The sequence below is a fragment of the Pelodiscus sinensis genome, chromosome 5 (genome assembly GCF_052426305.1).
Source record: "Pelodiscus sinensis isolate ZL-2025 chromosome 5, ASM5242630v1, whole genome shotgun sequence".
In the NCBI taxonomy this organism is placed as follows: Eukaryota; Metazoa; Chordata; order Testudines; family Trionychidae; genus Pelodiscus; species Pelodiscus sinensis.
The window spans coordinates 13039595-13065309 of record NC_143056.1 but is presented as its reverse complement, the minus strand read 5'-3'; the positions used below and the strand labels follow the sequence as shown (position 1 = coordinate 13065309).

The window sequence follows — 25715 nt, the reverse complement described above, 5'->3', positions numbered from 1 at the left end:
CACTAGGGGTTCTTTTATATTGTAGAGCCTGTAGTGAAGCCGGCTTCCTGGGAGCGGAACCGGCAGCCCCTGCTGGTGTCACTTCAGGGAGCCAGCATGTAATGTAACAGAAACTGATAAGCTGATGCTTATTGTTTAACCATTTAAATGATTAAACTTTTATATCCCTATTAGTAACTGCAATATTTGTAGGGAAATATAATATTAAGACATATTATTAAACAGATCAAGTTGTGTTGTGAAATGTTCATTTTTAATCATTCAATTTCAGTTTAGAAAACAATAGTAAATAAAAAATGAATATTTTAATTTCAGTTTTCCAGCTTGAACAAACCTCTTATGCTAAGGAACATGTGAAACAGCAGATCAATTGTGAGTAGTCTTACATTATAAGCCTTTTTTCAGACATTTGAACACATTGTATATAATCCATTAGTCCTAGTACATCATGGCTGTTTTGCACTCAAAGGGTGGACAAATTAATAATGAAAGCTGCCCACAGCTATTCTTATTCTCACTCCTCCAGCAGCCTTTGCTTTCTTCTTCTGGAACTTAGTTTCTTCTCTATTTTGGTAATTGATCAAGGGCTGCACTTTTCTATGGAGGGAGTACAAGGTCTGGGATGGAGGTTGGGTGCATAAAGGTGCTTGGGGTAGGAGACTGGGGTGCAGGAGAGGGTGTGGGGTCTGAGAGGGAGTTTGTTACCTGGGGCAGAGGATTGTGGTTGCGACCTGGGGCAGAGGATTGTGGTGCAGGGTCCCGGAGGGTGCATAGGTGCAGGAGAGGATTCTGGCCTAGGGAAGGGCTGAAGGAAATATTGCACTTGTCCCATGTTTACCTGATTTCACTAGCCATTTTTCCAGAAATTATTTGTTCATATATTAGGATATGTATTATGGAAACATGGCAGCCTTAAGTCTTCCTGTGCCTCCAAAATGCTCAACTATTTATAGACCTTTTATTATAGAATGTTTGAATATTCTGAATTTATTAATTCCTATCTTTTAATTAGTATCTAAAATTAGTACCTAACTAGGTACCCACTTAGTACTTAACTTGTTCTTCAAGTAAATTCCCTTTTTGTTTGGATTTATTCTGTTGTTGGCTTCTCACTCAGACTTTCTTATGTATCCTTAATAAGTTCTGCATTTCCTCCTTCCTATATCCAGCTTCACTAATCAACACAGTTTTACAACTGGTATTAAGTAGAAGAAAGTGAGTGGAGCTTCACAGCCCAAGGAAGCTCTGTAGCTCATAACTCAATCCAGTCTTCCCATTTGCAAATATTCAAGGGGATAGCTAAATACAATTGATTTTCATTGCAAGTAATTCTATTAAAATCATAGGTTAGCTGACAAGCAGTAAAATTACTTTGTTTCCCACCCCAAACAGTCACTCTAGTTTAATAGGCTGAGGTTCAGATGGATTTAGGAAAAGCTCAAGTTAGTATTTTCATAGTCTCTGTTTCAATCTCATTGCTCTGACAACATTGCATAAAATTAAAGTCTTTACCACTCAGTTCAAACTACCTAACTGTTGGGATTCTGTTGCTGCTTTGCAGGTTTCCTGCTCAGCTGGCATTGCTGAGCTCAAGTGTACTGGAAGAAATTTTGAATCCTCCAGAACTTAGGCCTTTCCACTTTATATAGACTTGTTGATAATGCTTCTGTGCACAGCTCACTGGCTCCAATGCTTAAGGAGCTTTGAGTGCATGCCCTGTTATTAAGAATGGAAAGATCCTGTTCCAGGATATTTGTCCATTGTTTCTCAGAGAAGAAAAAACTACAAGATAATGTTTTTTTTTCAAAGAGAAGCCTAAGATTCTTGATATGATATCCTGTGGCATTTTAATTCATGATGGCTCTCTCCATTTATTTTCTACCCTTTTGAGGGATCAGAAGTTTTAGGCTGCTTGCAAGCCCCAGTCTCAGCTGCAGGAAATTATCTAATCACTGCAATATATAACCATTTATCTAGCCTGTCTACAAATACATCCTTATTTCTCCATAGCTATTTTTATCAGGAAATTGTGTAAAAACTATGTTTTGTAGAATACATCTTTTGAACCGTTTTTTTGAACTGTTTACTGATAAAAATAGCTGTGGAGAAATAACTTGATGTGATAATTAGAATAGACAAAAGAAAAACAATGGAAATATTATACTGACATGAAACCTCTCTTAAAGACCTTCTTCATGTCTTAGAAGATTTATTTAAAGAATCTCTAATGCATATAGGGGCAGATTGTCAACTGGTGTAAATTGATATAGTTCCTTTGCTGTCAGTGGAGCTATATCAGTTGACGCCCGCTGAAGACTACAATTTTCCTGAACGTTTATTGGGAGACCACCTTTACTAAGCAACTTATATTTGTCAGTCCTTATTGTATGAATTAAAGGACATCAACTTAAATCTATACCTCAACTTATATATCACACTTTTTCTGAACACGTTTACATGTTGTTACAAGAAACACTTAAGACTATTATTATAACTAAGAGATTAAACTGTTTTTCTCTGTTTCTGTTTTTATTGCTTTGTTATTCCTTATAGTCGATTTCACTGTTTCTTCTGTGCAGAGTGACTTTCCCCTGGTTATGTGTGTCATTCACACACAGCAACAGAGGAAAGAAAAGGATTATAAAAGAGAGAAATGTGAATGGAAACCCAAAAATATAGACATGATGATTCAAAGGAAGCTGTAATATATGAAACTACTTTTCACAAACTGACTAGTTTTTAAGCTGATGGAATCCACTTAAATTCTCAGCCAATTTATTAAATGACAGAATAATGGGAATCCTTATTGATATTACAGTAGCACCTGTATACCATAGTCAGAATTGGGGCCAGATTGTGCTAAGATGATTCCTACCCTAAGAGCTGATTTTATAATTAAATTGTGTGTATATACAGGCAATCCCCGGGTTACGTACAAGATAGGGACTGTAGGTTTGTTCTTAAGTTGAATCTGTATGTAAGTCGGAACTGGCGTCAGCCGCTGCTGAAACTGATCAGTTTCAACCGCAGCTGAATCTGGATGCCAGTTCTGACTTACATACAGATTCAACTTAAGAAACCCAGGCATCCCCAAGTCAGCTGCTGCTGAAACTGATCAGCGGCTGATTCCAGGAAGCCTGGGGCAGAGCAACTCTGCCTTGGGCTTCCTGTAGTCAGTCGCTGGTCAGTTTCAGCAGCGGCTGACTTGGGGACGCCTGCGGCAGAGCAGCTGCGGTGCTGCTGGGTTGCTCCAGTAGCGCGGCTCCTCAGCGCTACTGGAGCAACCCAGCAGCACCCCAGCTGCTCTGCCCCAGGCATCCTGATTCAGCCGCTGCTGAAACTGACCAGCAGCGGCTGAATCAGGACGCCTTGGGCAGAGCAGCTGGGGTGCTGCCGGGTTGGTCCGGAGCGGCGCTGTGGGACCAACCCGGCAGCCCTCAGCTGCTCTACCCCAGGGGTAGGCAAGAAAAGCCTGGTCTGCTAGTGGGGGCACTTGCTGCACCCCCCCAGCAGACCAGGGGGACAGGAGCAAAGCCGCGGAGCATGCCCGCAGGGGACAGCCTAAGTGCGCCTGGGCTGTCCCGCTGCGGGCATGCTCCAAGGCTTTGCTCCCAGTCTCCCTGCAGACCAGGGAGACGGAGAGCAAAGCCGCTGAGCACACCCGCAGGGGGACAGCCCAAGCGCGCCCGGGCTGTCCCGCTGTGGGTGTGCTCAGCGGCTTTGCTCCACATCTCCCTGCAGACCAGGGAGACGGGGAGCAAAGCCGCTGAGCACGCCCGCAGCGGGACAGCCCGGGTGCGCTTGGGCTGTCCCCCTGCGGGCGTGCTCTGTCTGCAGGGAGACGGGGAGCAAAGCCGCGGAGCACGCCCGCAGGGGGACAGCCCAGGCACGCCCGGGCTGTCCCGCTGCGGGCGTGCTCCGCGGCTTTGCTCCTGTCCCCCTGGTCTGCGGCAGCTTTGCTCGGGCGTCCCTGGTCTGCTGGGGGGGTCCAGCGGCTTTGCTGGACCCCCCCAGCAGACCAGGGGGACAGGAGCAAAGCCGCCCAGGCGGCGGGAGTCCCGCTTCCTGGGCGGCTTTGTTCCGGGGCAAACGAGCAAAGCCGCCCAGGCAGCGGGACTCCCGCTGCCTGGGTGGCTTTGCTCAGGTGTCCCTGGTCTGCTGGGGGGGTCCAATGGCTTTGCTGGACCCCCCCAGCAGATCAGGGAGACCGGGAGAAGCTTTTCTCGTCCCGGAGGACACAGGTGGCGACCCGCCGCCCGTGAGCTCCGGGGCGAGAAAAGCCCCGTTTGTAAGTGCGGATCCGACATGAGTCGGATCCATGTAAGTCGGGGACTGCCTGTATCATATAGAAATACTGCAGCTGGGTAAACCACAGTTTATATTTTGTTGATTTACTCCTCCTAATAAGGGAAGAATAGATAAAGTAAAAAAAAATGGGAAAGGGGAGGGGGGAGGTAAAGAAAGAAGGCATTTCAGTTTCCACCCACTAGGAATTAATCAAAGATTTCTAAAATCTTAGGCCAATCTTTTTCAGATTTGTCTGATGTCCCTCTTCTTCAAGATTTTAACCAATCTTTAGCTGCCCAGTCAGCCAGGTCTCGGTGCCAAGCTTCTGTCCCTGAAGGCAGCCTGTTCTTCCATCTAGGCAACATGAGTCATTTGACTAGAAGCACTATTCTAGAGCAGTGTTTCTCAACCAGTGGTATGAGTACTCTTAGGGGTATTCAACAGAAGTTGGGGGTACATCAACACAACTGAAATTTGGAGAAAACTGAATTTTTGTTTTAAGTTTTACAGTGCTTTATTGTTTTAGGGAGGGGGGATAGCTCAGTGGCTTGCTAAACCCAGGGTTGTGAGTTCAATCCTTGAGGAGGCCATTTAGGAATGGGCAAATCTGTCAGGGATGGTACTTGGTCCTGCCATTAGGGCCGGGGACTGGACTTGATGACTTCTCAAGGTCCCTTTCAGTTCTATGAGAAAGGTAAGCAAGTGGATAGCTAGCAACCATCCCTTAAGATTTTTGTACTTTTTACACCCAATAATTTCATTGCTTGCCCAGCTACAATTAAGTTGTTTAAACAAATGTGTTGCAACAGTAGAAAAAAATTTCATGTTTCTGAAAATGGTAGGTACTGTGTTTACTTACACTTTTTTTTAAAAAAGGGGTACTTTATAAAAAAAGGTTGAGAAACACTGTTCTAGAAAACCAAGTTAGAGAGTTTCTAAGATGATAGACAATATTCCAAAATACAGTTTTGGGACATAATTTTAAGGTGATAGCCATTGTTATGTTAATGCTTCTGCTGCTTTTAGCCAAAAGGATTATATCCTGGGATATTCCCAATGCATGTAAACCAGTGTAACTATGGGGAATTCACATCTCTATGAGCTGTTTGTGTCCCATTCACTGTAACCTATGTACAGACCCATGTAAATGAAATAGTTTTCTGCTAGATCAGCCTTATCACAAAAACTCCATTGTACTTGTTGGTAATGTCAGTTAGTACAACATATTGTTTCTTCTTCCACTAGTGTCTCTATGGGAGCTGCACTTCAGGCATGCATGTCACTCTGCACCTTTCCTAAGATATTTTTGGTAGCTGTGCCCATTCAGTGTGTGCATAAGCCCTGCACATCTTTGTGTGCTGTATCTAGGATATATAGGACTATGTAGGTGAATTACCCTCTTCTGCCCATTGACAAGATTTTTTTACTTGTTCTGCTTTTCCCACCATCATAGACTGTATGTTGAAATTAAGCCTTGTTATTAATTGCCTCATAAAACACCCTTTTGAGAAATTAACTATGTGTTCATTGCTGTACCTAACCATGAAAGCAAATTTCTTGGTGACCAACCCTGCTTTTGGGTTTTAGGGTCAACGACTTGGGGGCTTTAATGGCAGATCCCCAAATTACAATGTTCATTAAGGAAAAGGGCTCATTATAACCATATCCTCTGAGTTTTATACTATCCAGACCATTCATACTTCATTTATTTCCTTGAAACCTCATCAGACTGGGCAGGAGATTGCTTTCCATATCTTGAATGTCACAAAAGTTTTAGCTTTCTATCTAGACAGAGTAAAAACATTCAAAAAGTCTTCCAAATTATTTCAATTGCAGACAAATCCAAATATGTCCACAGTCTTTACCTCAAGACTCTTACGATAGATGTCTGGGTCTATTATCTCATGTTAGGAGTCTGTCAACATTCAGCCTCCTTATAGAGCATTCTACAAGATCTCAATCTTTTTCTGTGACATTACTCAAACATGTTCCAGTCTCTGAAACTTACAGAGAACATAAGAACATAAGAATGGCCATACTGGGTCAAACCAAAGGTTCATCCAGTTCAGTATCCTGTCTGCCAACAGTGGCCAATGCCAGGTGCCCCAGAGGGAGTGAACCAAACATAGACTCATAGACTTTAAGGTCAGAAGGGACCATTATGATCATCTAGTCTGACCCCCTGCACAGTGCAGGCCACAGAATCTCAACCACCCCTCTTAGAATAATCCTCTCACCTATATCAAAGATATTGAAGCATTCAAATACTTTGAAGGACCCAACATGCAGAGAGTCCTTCAGCTGTGATCTGTGCCCAATGCTACAGAGGAAGGCGAAAAACCTCCAGGGCCTCTGCCAATCTACCCTGGAGGAAAATTCCTTCTCGACCCCAAATATGGCGATCAGCTAAACCCTGAGCATGTGGGCAAGATTCACCAGCCAGACATCCAGAAAGTTCCCTATAGCAACTCCTATCATCCCTTCATTGACCTATTTCCAACTGATAATGAATGGTCAATTAGTTACCAAGATCCTGTTATTTCATCCAACCATCCCCTTATCATAGAATCATAGAACTGGAAGAGACCCCAGAAGGTCGTCAAGTCCAGCCCCCCGCTCTAGGCAGGACCAATCCCATCTAAATCAACCCAGCCAGGGCTTTGTCAAGCCGAGACTTAAATACCTCTAGGGATGGAGACTCCACTACTTCCCTAGGTAACCCATTCCAATGCTTTACTACCCTTCTAGTAAAATAGTTTTTCCTAATATCCAATCTGGACCTCTCCCACCACAACTTGAGACCATTGCTCCTTGTTCTGCCATCTGTCACTACTGAGAACAGCCTCTCTCCATCCTCTTTGGAACCTCCCTTCAGGAAGTTGAAGGCTGCTATCAAATCCCCCCTCACTCTTCGCTTCTGCAGACTAAACAGACCCAAGTCTCTCAGCCTCTCCTCGTAGGTCATATGCTCCAGCCCCCTAATCATTTTGGTTGCCCTCCGCTGGACCCTCTCCAATGCTTCCACATCCTTTTTGTAGTGGGGGGCCCAGAACTGGACACAATACTCCAGATGTGGCCTCACCAAAGCCGAATAAAGGGGAATAATGACATCTCTGGATCTGCTGGCAATGCTCCTCTTAATGCATCCTAATATGCCATTAGCCTTCTTGGCTACAAGGGCACACTGTTGACTCATATCTAGCTTCTCATCCACTGTAACCCCCAGGTCCTTTTCTGCAGAACTACTACTTAACTGGTTGGTCCCCAGCCTGTAACTATGCTTGGGATTCTTCCGTCCCAAGTGCAGGACTCTACACTTGTCTTTGTTGAATCTCATAAGATTTCTAGTGGCCCAATCCTCCAATTTGTCTAAGTCACTCTGGATCCTATCTCTGACCTTAGGCGTATCTACCTCTCCCCCCAGCTTAGTGTCATCTGCAAACTTGCTGAGGGTGCAATCTATCCTCTCATCCAGGTCATTAATAAAGATATTGAACAAAACCGGTCCTAGAACCGAACCTTGGAGCACTCCACTAGAAACCGACCGCCATCCTGACATCGAACCGTTGATCACTACCCGCTGGGCCCGGCCTTCTAGCCATCTTTCTATCCATCTTACCGTCCATTTATCCAATCCACATTCCCTTAACTTGCTGACAAGAATATTGTGGGAGACCGTATCAAAAGCCTTGCTAAAGTCAAGGTATATAACATCCACTGACTTTCCCATGTCCACCGAGCCAGGTACCTCATCATAGAAGCTAATCAGATTGGTCAGGCACGACTTGCCCTTTGTGAATCCATGCTGACTATTCCTGATCACTTTCCTCTCATCCAAGTGTCTCAAAATGGATTCCTTTAGGATCCCTTCCATGATTTTTCCGGGAACTGAGGTAAGACTGACCGGCTTATAGTTCCCTGGATCGTCCTTCTTCCCTTTTTTGAAGATGGGCACTACATTTGCCTTTTTCCAATCATCCGGGATTTCTCCCGATCTCCACGACTTTTCAAAGATAATGGCCAAAGGCTCCTCAATGACATTTGCCAACTCCCTCAGTACCCTCGGGTGCATTAAGTCCAGACCCATGGATTTATGTACGTTTAGCTTTTCTAAATAGTTCCTAACCTGTTCTTTACCCACCAAGGGCTGTCCATCTTCTTCCCATCTTGCGTCACTTAGCACAGAAGTCCAGGAGCCGACCTTGTCCGTGAATACAGAGGCAAAGAAAGCATTGAGTACTTCAGCTTTCCCCACATCATCTGTCACTAGGTTACCTCCTTCATCCTGTAGGGACTGCACACCCTCTCTGATCACCTTCTTCTTGTTGACATGCCTGTAGAAACCTTTCTTGTTATCCTTCACATCCTTAGCCAGTTGCAACTCCATTTGCGCTTTCGCCTTCCTGATAACCCCCCGGCATTCTCGAACTATACATTTAAACTCCTCCCTAGTCATTTGTCCAAGTTTCCACTTTCTGTAAGCTTCCTTTTTGTGCTTAAGTTCACCAAGGATTTCCCCTGTAAGCCAATCCGGTCTCCTACCAGGTTTGCCTCTCTTGCTACGCGTCGGGATGGTTTCTTTCTGTGCCTTCAATAAGGCTTCTTTAAAATACTGCCAGCTGTCCTGGACTCCTTTCCCCTTCATGTTAACATCCCAGGGGATTCTTTCCATCAGATCTCTGAGGGAGTCAAAATCTGCTTTTTTGAAGTCCAAGGTGTGTATTTTACTACTCTCTTTCCTTCCTTTGGTCAGGATCCTGAAATCTACCATCTCATGATCACTGCTTCCCAGGTTGTCACCCACCTTTACGTCCCCTATTAGTTCCTCCCTGTTTGTGAGGAGAAGGTCAAGCTGTGCACGGCCCCTGGTCGGATCCTTCAGCACTTGTACCAAGAAGTTATCCCCAACATTCTCCAAAAACTTCCTGGATTGCCTGTGTACTGCCATATTGGTTTCCCAACAGATGTCAGGGTGATTAAAGTCCCCCATGAGAACCAGGGCCTGCGATCTGGAAGCTTCGCTCAGTTGTCCGAAGAAAGCCTCATCTACCTCATCCACCTGGTTCGGTGGCCTGTAGCAGATACCAACCACAACATCACTGCTGTTTGCTCCTTTAAACCTGACCCATAGACTTTCAACAAGTTTTTCTCCCTCTTTATACTGGAGTTCAGAGCAATCATAGTGCTCTCTTACATATAGTGCAACTCCTCCTCCTTTTCTCCCCTGCCTATTCTTCCTGAACAATCTATACCCTTCCATGACAGCGCTCCAGTCATGCGAGTCATCCCACCAAGTCTCTGTTATCCCAATTAAATCATATTTCTTGGTCTGGGCCAGGGCCTCCAGTTCTTCCTGTTTGTTGCCCAGGCTTCTCGCATTAGTGTACAAACACTTCAGGTAACTAGTTGATTGCACTATCTTCTCCATTCGAAACTGGGGTCCTCCTTTCTCGCTCCTTGCTCTATGCATTTCTTCCCGGTATCCGACTTTCCCACTCCCCTCAGGGTTTTGGTCACCGTCCCCCGACGAACCTAGTTTAAAGCCCTCCTCACTAGGTTTGCAAGCCTGCCCGCGAAGATGCTCCTTCCTCTCTTCGTTAGGTGGATCCCATCTCTTCCTAACAATCCTTGCGCCCGGAACAGAGTCCCATGGTCGAAGAAACCAAAGCCTTCTCTGCAACACCACCTGCACAACCACGCATTTACGTCCTCAATTCGACGATCCCTGCCCAGTCCTTTCCCTTCAACAGGGAGGATGGACGAGAACACCACTTGCGCTCCGAATTCTTGGATCCTTCTTCCCAGCGCTACATAATCCGCAGCAACCCGCTCAAGGTCATTCTTGGCCGTATCATTAGTTCCTACATGGAGAAGCAGGAAGGGGTAGCGATCTGAAGGTTTGATCAGCTTGCTAAGCCTCTCAGTGACATCCCGAATGCGAGGGTATATGATCAATGCGAGGGTAACAGATAATGATCAAGCGATTTGTTTCCTGCCATCCATCTCCACCCTCTGACAAACAGAGGCTAGGGACACCATTCCTTACCCATCCTGGCTAATAGCCATTAATGGACTTAACCTCCATGAGTTTATCTAGCTCTTTTTAAAACATTGTTATAGTCCTAGCCTTCACAACCTCCTCAGGCAAGGAGTTCCACAGCTGTAACATGAACCTCTGTACATACTTTCCCTAGATACTATGTTTTGGCTCATGCTCCTAAACCAAATGCTGCAGTTCTGTCTTCATTATTAAATTCTGCTCTGAAGTTTCTTCCTGCTTGTGGGGAAAATGCTTTGGAGTAATTGCAGTGCAACACTGTTAGGGACACTACCTGAAGAAAGAGGTTACTCACCTTGTATAGTAACTAAAGTTCTTTGAGATGTGTGTCCCTGTGAGTCTCTACTAACTGTCCTCCTTCCTCTGTGTGTCAGCTTTCTTTAAGGGTCTTTGTGGTAGAGAAGCAACTCAAGGCATTTCACCTATTCAACCCTATGTATCCTTGGTAGGGACTTCCAAAAATCTTTGATGAAAGGTGCTTGGGTATGTGCATACTTTAAGTGGACCATCCATAGAGACACAAATCACAAAGAACTTCAGATATTTCAGAAGGCTAGACCCTAAAACTATGTAAATCCTAAATGGTATCATGAGTTTTCAGATGAATTAAGTGGGTTGTGCCCACAAAAGCTCATGACACCATTTACATTTTTGTTAGTCTCTCAGGTGCCGCAGGACTATTTGCTATTTTAAAAGTTTTTTCAGTTTCCAACTTACACAGCTACCCTCTGAAACTTATGTAAATCCTGTCTGTTATTTTGCGTCTGTTGTGGGTAATATATGGCAAATAAAATAAACATATTCTCTATTTCAGTATATACTGCAAGTATTGTGGAAAGAAAGAATGAAATCTGTAGATTGCATGAAAATATAAACAACAGTAATGACGCAATTGTTTATTTGCACAAGTATAACAAGAATAATAAGGACAATTGCAATGTGTAAGTATCATAAGCTGAAGTTTTAAATTTTGAATGGTTGTAATTATAGAACCATCTGGTTAGAAGGAAATGCAAGGGTCATGGAGTCTAATGCAGCAAGAAGCTTTACCAAAGAGTAGTTTAAAAGTGTGTGTGTGAGAGAACATGTAGAGTAGGTATTAAAGGAATGAATTATGGGTGCATGATCAGTCTCTTTGGTAGAAAGTGCATAATAGAAAGTTAGATAGAAAGAAACTACAGAAAAAATGAGTTTATTTTTAAGATGTAAAATATAATTGATTCATCATGTTGCAGTGGTGAAATAAAATATAAAAACTATCTAAAAGCCTAGAGAGCAAAGGGAAAGATTGGAGTAATTGATTACTAGAAAAATGGAAGTGGCTATTTGGTGGAATTAACTATCATTAGATACTGATCAGTAATTATACCATGAATAGAATGGAAAGGAAAAAAGTTGAACACGGCAGGAAAGTTGTAGCCTTCTTTTATATTAACTATCATTTCTAAGATTCAGACTTCTCGTTATCATTTCTAAGAGTACAAAATGAACCAATTTCATAAACTATTGAAACATATTGCTTTAATGCAGTGTTTCCCAATTTTATTTGGCCACGGAACCCTTTTCAGCTTTAAAGAATTTCAAGGAACCCCTAGGGTTGTGAGGGTAACATTTTTCAAGAAAAAAAATTGGGAAACTCTGCTTTAATGTATTCCTCCAGAAGGTTTTAATGTATTCCTCCAGTACTGGACACAGAAATAGAGAAAAAAGTAAAGGAAGAACTAAGGACCTGTTTTAAAATCTACTGATTTTTTTAAAAAAAGAATAAACTTTGACATTAACTCAGGATAATTGGTTGGTTGAAAATTAGAAGTGTCTTGTTAGTGGCTATAGAATTCATACAAGGAAAATGTATTCAGAAAACTGCTGAATATTGTGTTTTACATGGATGAAGATGGCATTCAAAAATGCTATGGAAAGTATAATAAAAAGCCTTTGTCATTTATTCAGAACATAAAAATAAAATGAGAGAAATAAGAGATTTACTCAGTTATAATCTCTCTCAACTTCTGAAATGTGATTAGCGCACTATTTAAAGATAATTGAGAAAGCTAGAACACCCTGCATCCATACTCCTGCTTTACAGAGAGGAAGTTAATCAAGATCATCCTCATGGGTGGTTGATATAAAAAGGATCATTAATGCATGTACTTGTAAATAACACTCAGTATCAAAATACCATAAGTAGTCCTTAATTTGTAATGAGAGAGGCTCCATGGCTCAAGCAATTTTTTTTTTTTTACTTTCATAACTGACATGGCAAGCCTAGAGGAGCTAGGGCTGTAAACTGCCAAGCCTAGAGATGCCGGGGCTCAGCCCTGGCACAGACTAAGCACTGATCATAAGCATACTGAAATTTGCATTGAGCATGAGATAACTTTGAACACAATGCTAGATTCATTTTACAGAAGAGAGCTTATGGTAGGGGTGAGGTACCTTTTTTGGTCGGGGGCTACTCACCCACAGAAAAATCATTTGGGAGCCGCACACAAGTGAGAAAAAAACCAACCAACCAAACAAGCCAAACAAACCACCCCTCACTGATGTGGCCCCAGACTGAGAAGGAGAAAGACACTCCCCACATTCCCCTCACAAACCAGAGCATGGGAGGGCCCAGCCTACTAGATTTTGTGTGCTCCTGGAGTACCAGCGTGGGCTTCCCAGTGCTGGAGGGGACACCGAGCATTGGGAGCCGGGTCCAGGTCCAGACAAGCCAAGGGCCGCATTTTGCCCTTGGCTTAAGCTTCCCGACCCCGGGTCTTTGGAAAAGAGATCTCTGAGACCTCTGACAGATTACAGATTGATGACAGCTAATGTCATAATTTCTGTGGAAATATACTTTGGTCCAATTAACAGGAAAGAACTGGAATCCTCTACAAGGACAAAACTGAAAAATGATTTAGAAAATCTTAGGGAACTTTTCCATTACCTACCCACTGTGACTGATCATAGATACAAAGGAACTGAAAGAAGAAGATGAAACATGATTGATGGTCTCGAATCCTGATCTTCATCCTTCTCTTATAGCGTTCAAATTTGAAAATCCAGATATTTATCCCAGTTCTTTTGTTTGAGAAGGAGACTATGTCACAATGTGTTGTATTAGTATAGTGGGAACTTGTGGAAGTTAAATAATAGACGACAAGACAGATGAATCCAGAATTTCACCAGTTTTAAAAAATCTCTACTCTCATCCTGCTGACTAACAATCAAATGTGTTTTTAGCACATTTGAATTGGTGTGGTTGAAACTTTATAATAGGCTAAGTGATAAAAACAAATAAATGTGGGGACAGCATAATAGTGTTTAATGGCAGATATGAAAGTGATAGGCCTAATTTGTTAGTCTAGTGTCTTGATTAGTGCAAACCTGTTTTCCACATACAAAATTGAAAACTCTTTGCTTTGTACATTGTGTTTTTTATGTCTGAGGAATAAACAAGCTTGCAAGTGAATTTCATAATACATAATTTTGTGCTTCATTTAATAAAAGCTTATATTTTCCAATATTAGCTTGTTTTCTTCAGAAGAAAACCAGGGTTTTTCTTTTTCTTTTTCTTTTTTTTTTTTTTAATGAGGAAGGTCACAGCAATGACTCCATGCTAGTGGATCTTTTTTTGTGCATCATCAGTTTCTGGTTTTTAAAAAGTGATCCTTTTAAAATGTGGCTTTTTGCCCAATTTGTAATTATATTTTTAGTCATAAATAGTATCAAACATTTAAGCCAGTAATACTAAGTTGTCTGGATGGATGTTGCATTTTTCATTCACTTTTTAAGTGCAATTTTAATGCTGTGGTACATTTTGATTATATCTTCTTGTGCCTTCTCAGCACCTGGAATATATTAGTTTAGATTAAAGGTTTTCGCAGTCATGTTCAGCAAATGTAACGTTAGATATTTGTTCTTTAATATTCATGTTCTTGCTAGCAATTACAATAAATCAATCATTATTGAAGTCACTATTTTGGTAACAGTCGTGAAGCCAACTTAAGATTTTGGTTTTTATCCTTTATTTGAAATGTTACTTATATAGTGCTATATGTTATGACAATGTACAGAAAGTGTGTGTCTGTCAAGTGATGGGATCTTGCCCCAAATATCTTACAACAGAAGCAGGAATAATACATTACAATACAAATTGGGAAGATTCTTGGAATAGATGGATATTATTATTTTTCAAAATGATATATGTATCTTATTCAGAATAAAATAATCTAATTTACCAATTATATTCTTTAATCTAATATTTTTACAGCTAGTAAATGATTAGCACAGGAAAAAATGAAGATCTTCAAATATTTTAAAATAATTATTTTGGGGTTTTACAAATTATCAACAAGGACGAGTTCACTGTGCTATTCAGAAGCCACAGGATTTGCTGCAGAATTGTATAGCAGAATATCCACTTTCATTTACAAAATAAGTTTCTAACTTTCTGGTTGTGAAGAAAATTTTCATTATGGGAATGCAAACTGAAGCAATGCTGTTTTCAGAACATGAATCAATATCTATTTGTGATGTGACCTGCCTTATTTATGTCACTCAGGGCATGTCTACATTAGGAAATTATTTCAAAATATCTATATTCAAAATAACTCCCAAAATAACTATTTTGAAATAAGCTTATTCCCCAAGGAAAGTAGGAGTACAGATTTGAACGAGGTGTACCGGTAGTTCGTAATAGGAATCCTAGTTCGAGCTACCTAGTTCGAGCCCCGTGTAGCCGCGCTGCACGGGGTTCGAACCAGCGGGGTTTTAAAAATGGCGGCTCCCCGCTTATGCAAATGAAGCCCGGGAAATTCAAATCCCGGGCTTCATTTGCAAGTGCGGTATGCCTACATTACCCCGCTAGTTCGAACTAGCGGGGTAGCGTAGACATACCCCCACTGCTTAGTGGACTTTTAGAAGACATTTAGGGGTAAATTAGAGCTAAATAACAGCACAGAACAGTGAGAACCAGGATTGGTGGCTGTAAACAAACTTTATGGGACTGCAGAAAACTTGGCCACACCCATGGTAAGTGGACATCTGGTTAACTAAAATCATGCCAGACCATAGATTTTGCCAGACCAGAGTGTCGAACTGGAGAGGGGCTACCTTAACAGTACCCACATCTCAAAAATCAGCATTACAGTTGGTACCCTTGTCTGTAGCCTTAAAAGAAGTCAGAGGTTCAGTGGATGGAGCATTCTGCTTGTAAAGGTCGTTCTTTCAGGTAACATTTTAAGACTTAGCAAGATTTGAGACATTTGTGATGCCTGACATCATCTCTGTTGTATCTTTTTATAGATAGATTTTATTTGTGCTAGTATATAAAGATACATTTAGCCCATGCTCTTGAGTACTTCATTGTCTTAGTCCTGTCAATCAGGTTTCTTTTGTTAAGACATTGGAGATTAATGCATTGTTTCAGATGGTTCAGAGAAGTAGTCTGGTTTGATATTTCTTTGGAAAAAGTAACTAGGAGCTAGATTCTGCTGGTGGGAAAGTACACCACCACCTAAGTCCTTACACCGCTGAGCTGCTGGGTAGCCTACTTCACACTTGAGTTTGGGCACGATTCTCAAATTAGCATATTGCCGCACTTCAATTGCATAATTAATTAGGGGCTGTTTTTGCGCAAGAGGGGGTTTTCCTCATTTTTTCAGGAAGAATAGCTCTTGTGCAAGAGGGGGTTTTTGTGCAAAAAGGAGCTATATATACAGTTCTTTTTTGCACAAAAGCCTCTTGCCCCTAATATGCCAATCCATGCTTCATTTGCATAGGCTTTTGCGCAAGAGGGATGCCATGTAGGCGTAGCCTAAGTGTTCCCTAGCCTGTGTTACCTGATTCAATAGGCATGCTCTGAGCAAGTCTAACCTGCTCAGAGCATGTGTGTCTATGCATGCATCAGAATTCCTAACATCTAGGACATTTGTTAACTAGAATGTTTGTAAGACATAGGTTTCAATCCCTAGGTCATCTGCATCCTACATGATTTCCCGAACTACATGTGCTTGGCTGATCTGGGATGGAGCGCTCTCAATCTCTTCTGGCAAAGTTGTTCAACTTTGTTTACGTAATTAAATATCATTAGAGCACAGACTTGAACCTAATTTATCCCCAGTACAGGGATGTGCTCTAACCATTGTGCTATTGCTATAAAGGGTGTGCTCTATCTTTTCCTGCCCCACAATACCTTCCACTTAAGCCAGGTCAGCCTTAACTCCAGGAGAGGATTCATGGCTGAGAATTTTGAGCAGAAATAAGTGCCTTCCTTTGGCCTGTCAGCCCTGTAAGGCCTCATCAATGGGCATTAGGCATCTAAGACTTTGTAGACCTGAGCTTTCCGCCCTGACTTTTTTCTCTGCATTTCACTTCTATGCAGGATTGTCTACATACTCAGCTTGGTGGCTTCTGCAGATCCCTCTCTTAGGGTGTATCTACACAGCACGCTAAACTCGATATAAGATATGCAATTTGCTCTATGCAAATTGTGTATCTTATCTCAAATCTATTTTGAAATAGCTTATTTTGAAATTTGGTGCATCTACACAGCGCCAAATTTTGAAATAATGCGCTATTTCGAGCCATCCTGTAACCCTCGTGCAACGAGGCTTGCTGGGATGGTGAAATAGCATGCCTATTATTTCGAAAAATATTTTGAATTAACTGGTGGCTTGTGTAGATGTGGGGTAGCTATTTCGGAATACCTCTAGTATCCCAAAATAGCTGTGCAGTGTAGATGTACTCTTAGGTACTTAAATATGCCCATGTGTTATATGGGAAACCTGGATGCCTGACTCCGGCAATGTCTCCATTTGCTGAGCCAGAGACTGATATTCTGGTGTTTGATTTAGAGGGTCTAGTAAGGACCCACTAAATTGAATGCCGAGGCGCACCTAGTTAGCGCTGGTATGCCTACTCCTTAAAAGGAGTAACAGAAGCCGGCAGGAGCATTTGCTTTCATTGACCTCCTGCTGTGAAGATAGCACCAAGCTCAGCTTAAAATATGTTGATTCCAGCTACATTATTTACGTATCTGGAGTTGCACACCATAAGACGACCTTCTGGGCAGCAGTGAAAGTAACTTAACATTTCTTACAGGTACTGTCCTGTTGCAACCTGGGTCCCTGCGAGCTCTTTGAATAGCTCCCTGCTGCCTTTTGGTGCAGCTCAGCCAGCTCTTGCTGGAGCTGCACACCAGGGTACACCCACATACTTTCACTTCTGCTTCTAGGTCTAGTATAGACCTGGCCTCAGAGCTATGTGGCCCTAGGTAGCAGGCTTTTAGGCCAGGTCTACATTTATCCGGAGATCTGTGCTGAGGGAGTTGATCTCTCATAGGCTGATTTAGTAGGTCTAGTAAAGACCCACTAAATCGACTGCTGATCATGGTCCTGTCGACTGTTGTCCTCCACTGGAGCACGTAGCTGTTCACGTAGCTGGAGTTGCATATCTTATTTTGACATTGCCACCTAGTGTAGACCTAGCCCTATGAGTTATCATTGCAATGCCTATGTCTCCTTTGTAAATGCAGCCTTCTGTTTTCTTTAAAAAGGGAGACTCATCAAACAATAATTATTGGCAGGTTTTCTAAGCTATATATCTTCTTTTAGACTTGTAGGAGGAAAAGCTTTGGGAAGATAAATGTTGGTATTTAAAAACCTTTACAGAAGAAAATCCATGCTTGATTTTCAATAAGTTGCAAAAGCCTCATTTATTAGCCCCAGTAAAACTGATTTTATTAATCTTGTTTATGTATTTCATTCTAAAATATTTTCAAATTAATTAAAATCATTAATACATTTTTTTAACTTGGGCCATAGTTGGAAACCAACCTATGTAGTTCTGAGCAAGCATGAAGAATATTTAAATAACCAACTCAAAAACTGCCAAGAAACTACAGAGAGTGACAAGTGAGTATTCTATTCAAGCTGTGGCTTGTTCATGACTTTGTTCATGGGGACTGATAAGGTGGGTCTAACTCTCTAGCTTTGTTTGATAGTGACACAAAACTTTGGATTAAAAATAACTAATGGTTAACTTACATGCATATTAATCATTTTATTTGACACCACCTCTGTCCAGTATATAAACCTGTGCACTATTTATACATAATTTTCCTTGGAGCATCGCCCATCCTCAGAAACCCTCTCACTCAAATCTCTGTTATTTTAGAATAGTATATTTTAACATCAAACAGTTTTGTGATAATCCTCTCTCAATATGTTTTTACTAATAAACTGCAAATGCTGTATACCCCAGGAATGGAAACTGAAAATATTCTGTATGTCTTTCCAGGGATGAGAGATAGTGAATATCAGTTTGAAAATAACTGCACTTCTTTGCATTCATAGTAGCAACTTTGCTGCTTCATAATTAAAGCTGAGATTTTGTCATGGATGTTTTCAGTAAAAGTCATAGACAGGTCATGGACAATAAAGTAAAATTAATGGAAGCCCATGCCTTGACCCTGACTTTTACTAAAAACATTCATGACAGAATGAGAAGTTGCAGGACCACAATCCACCTGTGGTAGGCAGCTGCAGGGGTCTTTCTGACAGAGAGCTGTAGGGGTCCACCTGCTGCCTGTGTAGTTTGGGGGTTTGGGGATCTCTTTGTTGCCCGCAGAAGGTGGGAACTGCAGGGTGCTGTTGCTGACTGTGGCGGCAAGGAGCTGCAGGAGTTCCTCTGCCACCTGCAGTGGGGTGGAGCTGCAGGGAACCTCTGCCACTCTCATACCAGCAGGTGAGAACTTGAGAGCCCATTATCTCAGGTTGCAGGGGTTGGAAGTTATGGAATCCAAGACTTCTGCTAACTCTGTGTCAAAATCATAGCCTTATTCATAATTTTCAAATACTGGAAGAAATGCACTGCTTTTTATTACAGTTATTTTGAAGCCCATACTAGTCAAATCCTGTCTTTGTAACAAGCATACATTTCTTATAGACTCACTGTTTACAATATTTGTGTGTAGTATTAAAAAAACTACAGATAGTTCATAGCTTGAAAAATTTGCAATGAAAATTGTCTGTAATGCTTGAGATATGTTCAGTCAAATTATTGGCATAGATAAAAGACTCATGTCAATGAGACAGTTGGAGATATGATCTCTCATTAGCAATCTATCCTATAAATAACTTGTAAGGATGAAGAAACAGACCAAAGTTAGTCATTTGCTACATGGCTTAGGTTTATTGATTTACCACAGGATGATTACTTTTCTATGCAACGTTCCTTTTCTTTCCTGTGTTTTCCAAAGATGATATTGATCACTTTAGTGCTTTTTGCACTGAATTGCTTCCTATATCATGGTTCCCATATATTGTGTTTATTTTCTGATTGTAGTAATGCCTACAAAAACATTCCCAAACATTGTTGGTTTACATTTGGAAAATCAAATAATTTTTATGAGGCCTTTTTAATTTTGTGGATTTGTACTCAAATGATTTCACTGCAGTTTTACCTGTATAAAATTGATTTTGAGGTCAGTACTGCAAACTGGTGAGTGTTTTGGCCTTGTCCAGGAAAACATTAAGCAATGTGAATAGTTCCATTGAATGGGACTAATTTGTATGCTTACGGAGTGCTCAGCACCTCCTAAGAGAGAGCCCTTAAACCAGTGATGAATTAGGCCCTTGTGTGTCAACACAGAAAGCTGAAAAGCACTTAAGGAAGCTGGACAAAGTTACCTTTTAGTGTAGATTGGTTAAGCACCATTGAAATCAGTAGAACTGTGACAATTTATACCAGCAAAGAATTTGGCCTGCTGGATGTTTTATGTTAATCCATATAAAAATTGAAACCATATTGATGCTGAAAGCTGTCTTTGAACTTGTATATTCTGTGTCACTTTCAGAACAATTAGAACAGATTCTTTTCTTTTCACAGTTGTGTACTGTTTTGTATGCCATAGTATTCCATGAAAGGAAATAGTTACAGCCAGATAAAGTTGTACTAATCATAATTTGACCTTTTTCAATGGAGTGACAGATCTAACTCTAATTTTTACATAATTAACTTATTTCTTAAGTTAAATGACTTACAATACATTGATGAAAGAAATATTCTGAATCAAAATGTTATTCCATTCTGTTGTTTTAATAGGAAAATGTATCAGGATTACATGAATCAGTATAAAGAGATTTTCAAACAACACCAAGCAAAATATTCAGAAAATGCTCTTGCACAGGAATATTATATGAAAAAAAAAGAGATTGAAGAAATCCGGAATACAGTTCTGAAACATTCGGAACAATTTAAATGGAAGGAGGCTACCCTTTTGGCTATTTTAGGTACCAGTGTTATCATATGAATCCCAATAGGTTCCAATCTAAATAATAATATACAATACATTGCAAATTCAAAGCATTGTACACACATTAACTAATTAATCTTCATAGGTGAGAATTATTTTCTTCATTATACAGTTGGTCTCAGTGGCAAAATCTGGATTACAACCAGTGTTCCCTCTAATTTTTCCTATCCCTGTGCAGAATGAATTTTATGTGCACCAATATGGAGGTAATATGTGACACATCATCTTCATATTGGTGTGCATAACACGATTCATGTGGCAGGGGAGGGATCAAGGGATTCTGAGTGTGGGTGGGGGCTCAGGCCTGGGGAAGAAGGCTGGGTTGCAATGATGTGAGGGCTCCAGCTGGGGTGCAGGCTCTAGGGTGGGACCAAGGATGAAGGGCTTGGGGTTGGGCAGAGGGTAGGGGAGCAGATGTATGAGGGGTGTGGGCGTGGTGGGGCCAAGTTGAATGGTTTGGGGTGAAGGATATTGCTCTCTGGCTATTGTGAGGAGAGAGTTCTCCCCCGCCCCTTGCTCTCTCTCCTCTTAAAAATACCTGGGTTAGTGGGGAGGGGTGCTGCTCTGGTGCTGCAGGATAGGTACTCCTCCCCTGGCCCTTACAGGTTGAAGCTGGGGCTGGGTTGCAACTGGGGAAGGGCTACCATAGCAACAACTGCGTTCAGCCTGGGGTAGGGGTTCGCCAGCCACAGTAGTTATGGGTTATCCCAGCCATGGCTGAATTCAGGAGGTGTAGGGGCATCCTGGCCAAGGCAGATCCTGTCATCCCTGCTGCAGCTGAATTTGGACTGCCTCAGTTGAACCTGAGTTTGTGCCTGGATAGGGGCGCCCTAGTTGTGACAGCTAATGGTATAGTTACAGCGGGGGGAAGGGTGCATCAGCTTCAGCAGGTCTGGGCTGACATTGGGTTCACGCTAGCTCTCCCCAGGACATGACAGATTAGAGGCTGGGCTAGGTGGGGCTGGGGAGGGGGCAGCCCTCCCGTCGCTGCAATAGGCGCGCAGCTTACAGAGAGCTACAGGACTTTAAGTGCTCCTCCCTCCGGGCCATATATCTTTTGGCCTGCAGTAACAAGTTCCATTGGACCAGAGCTTCATTTAAGCTAATTTTAAGTTAATTTTCAAACCTTTATTTTTATTCTGTTACTAGTATTATTGCTGTTGTTCTATGTGACTGTATTACATTACTCTTTCTACACAGCACTTCAGCACAGGAGAAAAGTACTTCCACAACCAATTAATATTATGTATTATCTTTGCAAAGTATATGACAGTGAATGAAGAACCTAAAATACAACTTTATTTTTCCAGAGCCTGCTCCTTTTCGGTCACTTTCTGATTGGGCGCTACAGATGTATCCATGACACAGTCTTTCTATTTAGTGGCTTGTCCATAGGAAAGTTTATGTTTGGCTTTTTCACTTCCTTTGTAGGCTTGAGTATGATGGCCACAAGAAATTACTCTCATTAATTAAAAACTTTATGCTCAGATATTATTTCTGCAGGAGTTTTGGCCAAAGTATAATTGAGGGCCAAATCATACCCTCCATGGGAGGGGCCCCTGGAGGAAGAAAACTGAGGTTCCTTTCATGAGGTTTCTATCAAAATGTTCTATTAGAGACGGGTGGGACTTTGTTACACCATGGATGAATAAGGAGGCTTAGTTCCCAAACCTTGACTAAGGAATCTGTTGGGGCTATATGCACATATATCATGTGCCTCTGCACTGGCTCCAGGGCCCCCTGAAGCAACCTTGCCTTCCAGTTGCATAGCTACACTGGAGCTGCACTACAAGGTAACCTCTTTAGCTGCTTTGGGGGAAGAACTGCTTTTTTCCAGTCCATCAGGTTTCTGCTAAACCTCACTGTCTCTCCAGTATGGATCTGGAACCCATAAGGACTCCAGGATACAGGTGTGTGTGCACACATGTAGGAAACAGTGATGTATCCCACTTCCCCCTTATTAGCAAATACTGCCATTTCTTACCCATTTGTACCACCTTTTAGTTACAATGGCAGTTACATGCACACAATTAAGGAAACATCTTGCGCTCAGAACTCACTCATAAAAACTCCCATTGGCTTTAAAGAGAATTTGCTGAAGGACTGAGTAAAAGTTCTGGGGGTCAGATTCTTACTTCAGAGTGGTTGCTCTTGCATTAATTTTCCCATTCTGCATATTATGGGAACACAGCAAATTCTCCAGCCCACACCAACATGTAGGTGAGGTGGAAATCTTTCTGTATATCCTATATATGTACTGAGAGGATCAGGGTGCAATTTCATGGGCTGGGACTTATCTGGAAAAGGGAATACATCCCTACAGTGCATCTAGTACACAGCCCCTTACTGTAACCAGCCTGGAGACTCTTTGGGTATGTCTACACTTGCACCCTAGTTCGAACTAGGGATGCAAATGTAGGCATTCAAAATAGTCAATGAAGCGGGGATTTAAATATCCCACGCTTCATTAGCATGATCTTGCCGGCGCATTACTCCTAATGCCAGCTGTTTCAAAAGTGAAAGTGCGTGCCGGGACGCGTTAGTTCGAACCAAACTCCTTGGTTCGAACTAACATTACTCCTCATTTTTTGAGGAGTAACATTAGTTCGAACCAAGGGGTTTGGTTCAAACTAACGCGTCCCGGCGCGCACTTCCTGGTTCGAATCAGCTGTGGTTCAAACTAGCGCACCAGCGAGATCATGCTAATGAAGTAGGGGATATTTAAATCCCTGTTTCATTGACTATTTCAAATGCCTGCATATGCATCCCGAGTTCAAACGAGGGTGCAAGTGTAGACATACCCTTTTAGTGCAGTTCCAGTTGATTCAAGACTAATGTGGAGGCATATGCACATAGATGACCCATGGTCTCCTTGATTTGGCAGGCTTGTGGGTGGTCCTTGTACCCTTGTACCCTTTTCTGTGAGGGGGCACTCTTCACTCCCCTGACAGACAACATGAGAAATTATCCCACAACAGCTCCTTACTAAGATTTCCTCCCCCAAATATCCCTGCAGCAGGATTTATTAGTGCAAGGAGGGAACATTGAGGCTCTGAGTATAGGATTTTAGCATATGACCCAGGGGAATTTTTCTCCTTTTCGGCATGATAGAGGTTTAATCCATATATCATGTAGACAGAATTGTTTTCAGTGTACTATACAGAAAGATTTGACAGTTTAATGTCTGTATTCTTCAACATGAGTGTATATCACACATACTGTACTGATTCTTTAATATAAAAGTGCTTATGTGAGGCAAAAAACACAAGAAGTCCTCAAGCATGCTGCAGTTTTTACCCAGAAATCAATTGAACTAGTGAAAGAAACAGATGAAGTGGAAATGAAAATTAATTATTTCAAACAGGTAACAGTATATGCATATATAATTTAAATATATACAATTATATTTTACATGTGTTTATGCATAAAGATATACACTAATATGTCACTATGTCTTTCTGTAGCAATAACAATATAGTAGTGTGTTTCCTAGGACATTGGATGATTCCAGAAATAGTAATTACTATATTGTTTCTATTGCATTATAAATGTTCTATTTAGGAGAGGGGGAAATATGATGCCATAAATGTATGGATTCTTGAGGATTGCCTAACATTGATCTCAACTTACACCATCATTTCTCTCAAGGCACAAGTGTCATGGTGACCTCCTTTCCAGCTCAAGATAGCTAAACTGTCATTAAGCTGTCCTGGGATAAGAGGGAAGGTCCTCTCATAGATTGATAACTGGTTAAAAGAAAGGAAACAAAGAGTAGGAATAAATGGTCAATTTTCAGAATGGAGAGAGGTAACTAGTGATGTCCCATGATAATCTGTACTGGGACCGATCCTGTTCATTATAAGCATAAATGATCTGGAGAAAGGGATAAACAAGTAAGGTGGCAAAATTTGTAGATGATAATAAACTTCTCAAGATAGTTAACTCCAAAGCAGACTGTGAAGAGCTTCAAAAGGATCTCACAAGTGGCACCTTATAGACTATTGGATTATAAATGTTCTAATTAGGAGAGGGGGAAATATGACTCCATGAATTTATGGATTCTTGAGGATTGCCTAACACCTTATAGACTAACAGATTTATTGGAGCATAAGCTTTCGTGGGCAAAGACCCACTTCATCAGACGCATGTCAGACTAACACAGCTACCCCTCTGAAAAATGGCAGATGGATTTTAATGTTGATAAATGCAAAGCAATGGGGCAAGAGCCACTGTGGTCCGCCAGCAAGATGTGCGGGAGTTCCCGGCTCCATGCCTGGGAAAGTTGGCACTGCCCTGGGGCAGCTAGGCCCTCAGAGCCACCAGGAGCATGGCTTGGTGAGCTTTTAGAAAAAATGGGGATCTGGAAGTCTTGAAATATTGCTGATCTACAGAGAATTTACATTTACCTTAAGATCCAGACAGAGAGAAGGTGTGAGAAATGGAAAACACATAAAAGGATCAGATTAACATTTAAAAGGATCAGATTAACAGATCTTTTTGTAAATATGGAAGATATGGGAAGACAGACTATTCTTTCATAAAAAGATTGAGCATTAGCAAAGATATTTTTGTTTTATCTGATACTGATTTTATGTTCCTATATATATTAATCCAATTCTTTATAACTTGCTTTTTTGATATATTGCTAGATTAATATGCTACTTACTGTCATGCTGCAGATAGATAAAGGGCTTACAAGGGGAACGGTAGCCTAAATTGATCCATCACTGAAACATATTTCATTGTATCAAAGGCATGCAAATGATCAAGACGATGCACTGCAGTTCTATAAACTAAGGGACATTCCCGGTCCCATTAAAGTGAATGGCAAAAATTAAGTCAAAACTGCAATGGAAACAGAGTCTATTGCTATCTGTGGAATCCTGCACAGATAGAAAATTAATATCTACATCCACATTTATATCTGCAAAAATGAGCAGTGAATGTCCTCATCCATATCCACAGATGCGGTACCCGCAGATATAAAATGGCTATCTGCAGATTTGAAGGGCTCTACCTGAGTGGTAGTGGTGGTGTTGTTGTTGTTATTATTATTTATTTGTATTACTG

At 41.5% G+C, this 25715-nt stretch overlaps 1 protein-coding gene across 4 annotated transcripts in view; it reads left to right on the top strand.

The window, feature by feature from the left end:
* C5H14orf39 (chromosome 5 C14orf39 homolog) overlaps positions 1-25715 on the top strand; it is a 63470-nt gene that overhangs the window by 6457 nt on the left and 31298 nt on the right. For 3 of the 4 annotated variants that reach the window (XR_016349580.1, XM_075926330.2, XM_075926328.2), the window contains exons 3-8: positions 316-372; positions 11160-11286; positions 18154-18243; positions 20435-20622; positions 21956-21998; positions 23889-24009. Coding sequence is in view for 3 of the 4 variants with exons in the window: in XM_075926330.2 (XP_075782445.2) it covers positions 316-372; positions 11160-11286; positions 18154-18243; positions 20435-20622; positions 21956-21998; positions 23889-24009 (626 nt within the window). In the remaining variant the exon portion in view is untranslated. The remainder of the gene's footprint in view (positions 1-315; positions 373-11159; positions 11287-18153; positions 18244-20434; positions 20623-21955; positions 21999-23888; positions 24010-25715) is intronic. The other variant, XM_025181399.3, reaches the window with a different exon arrangement.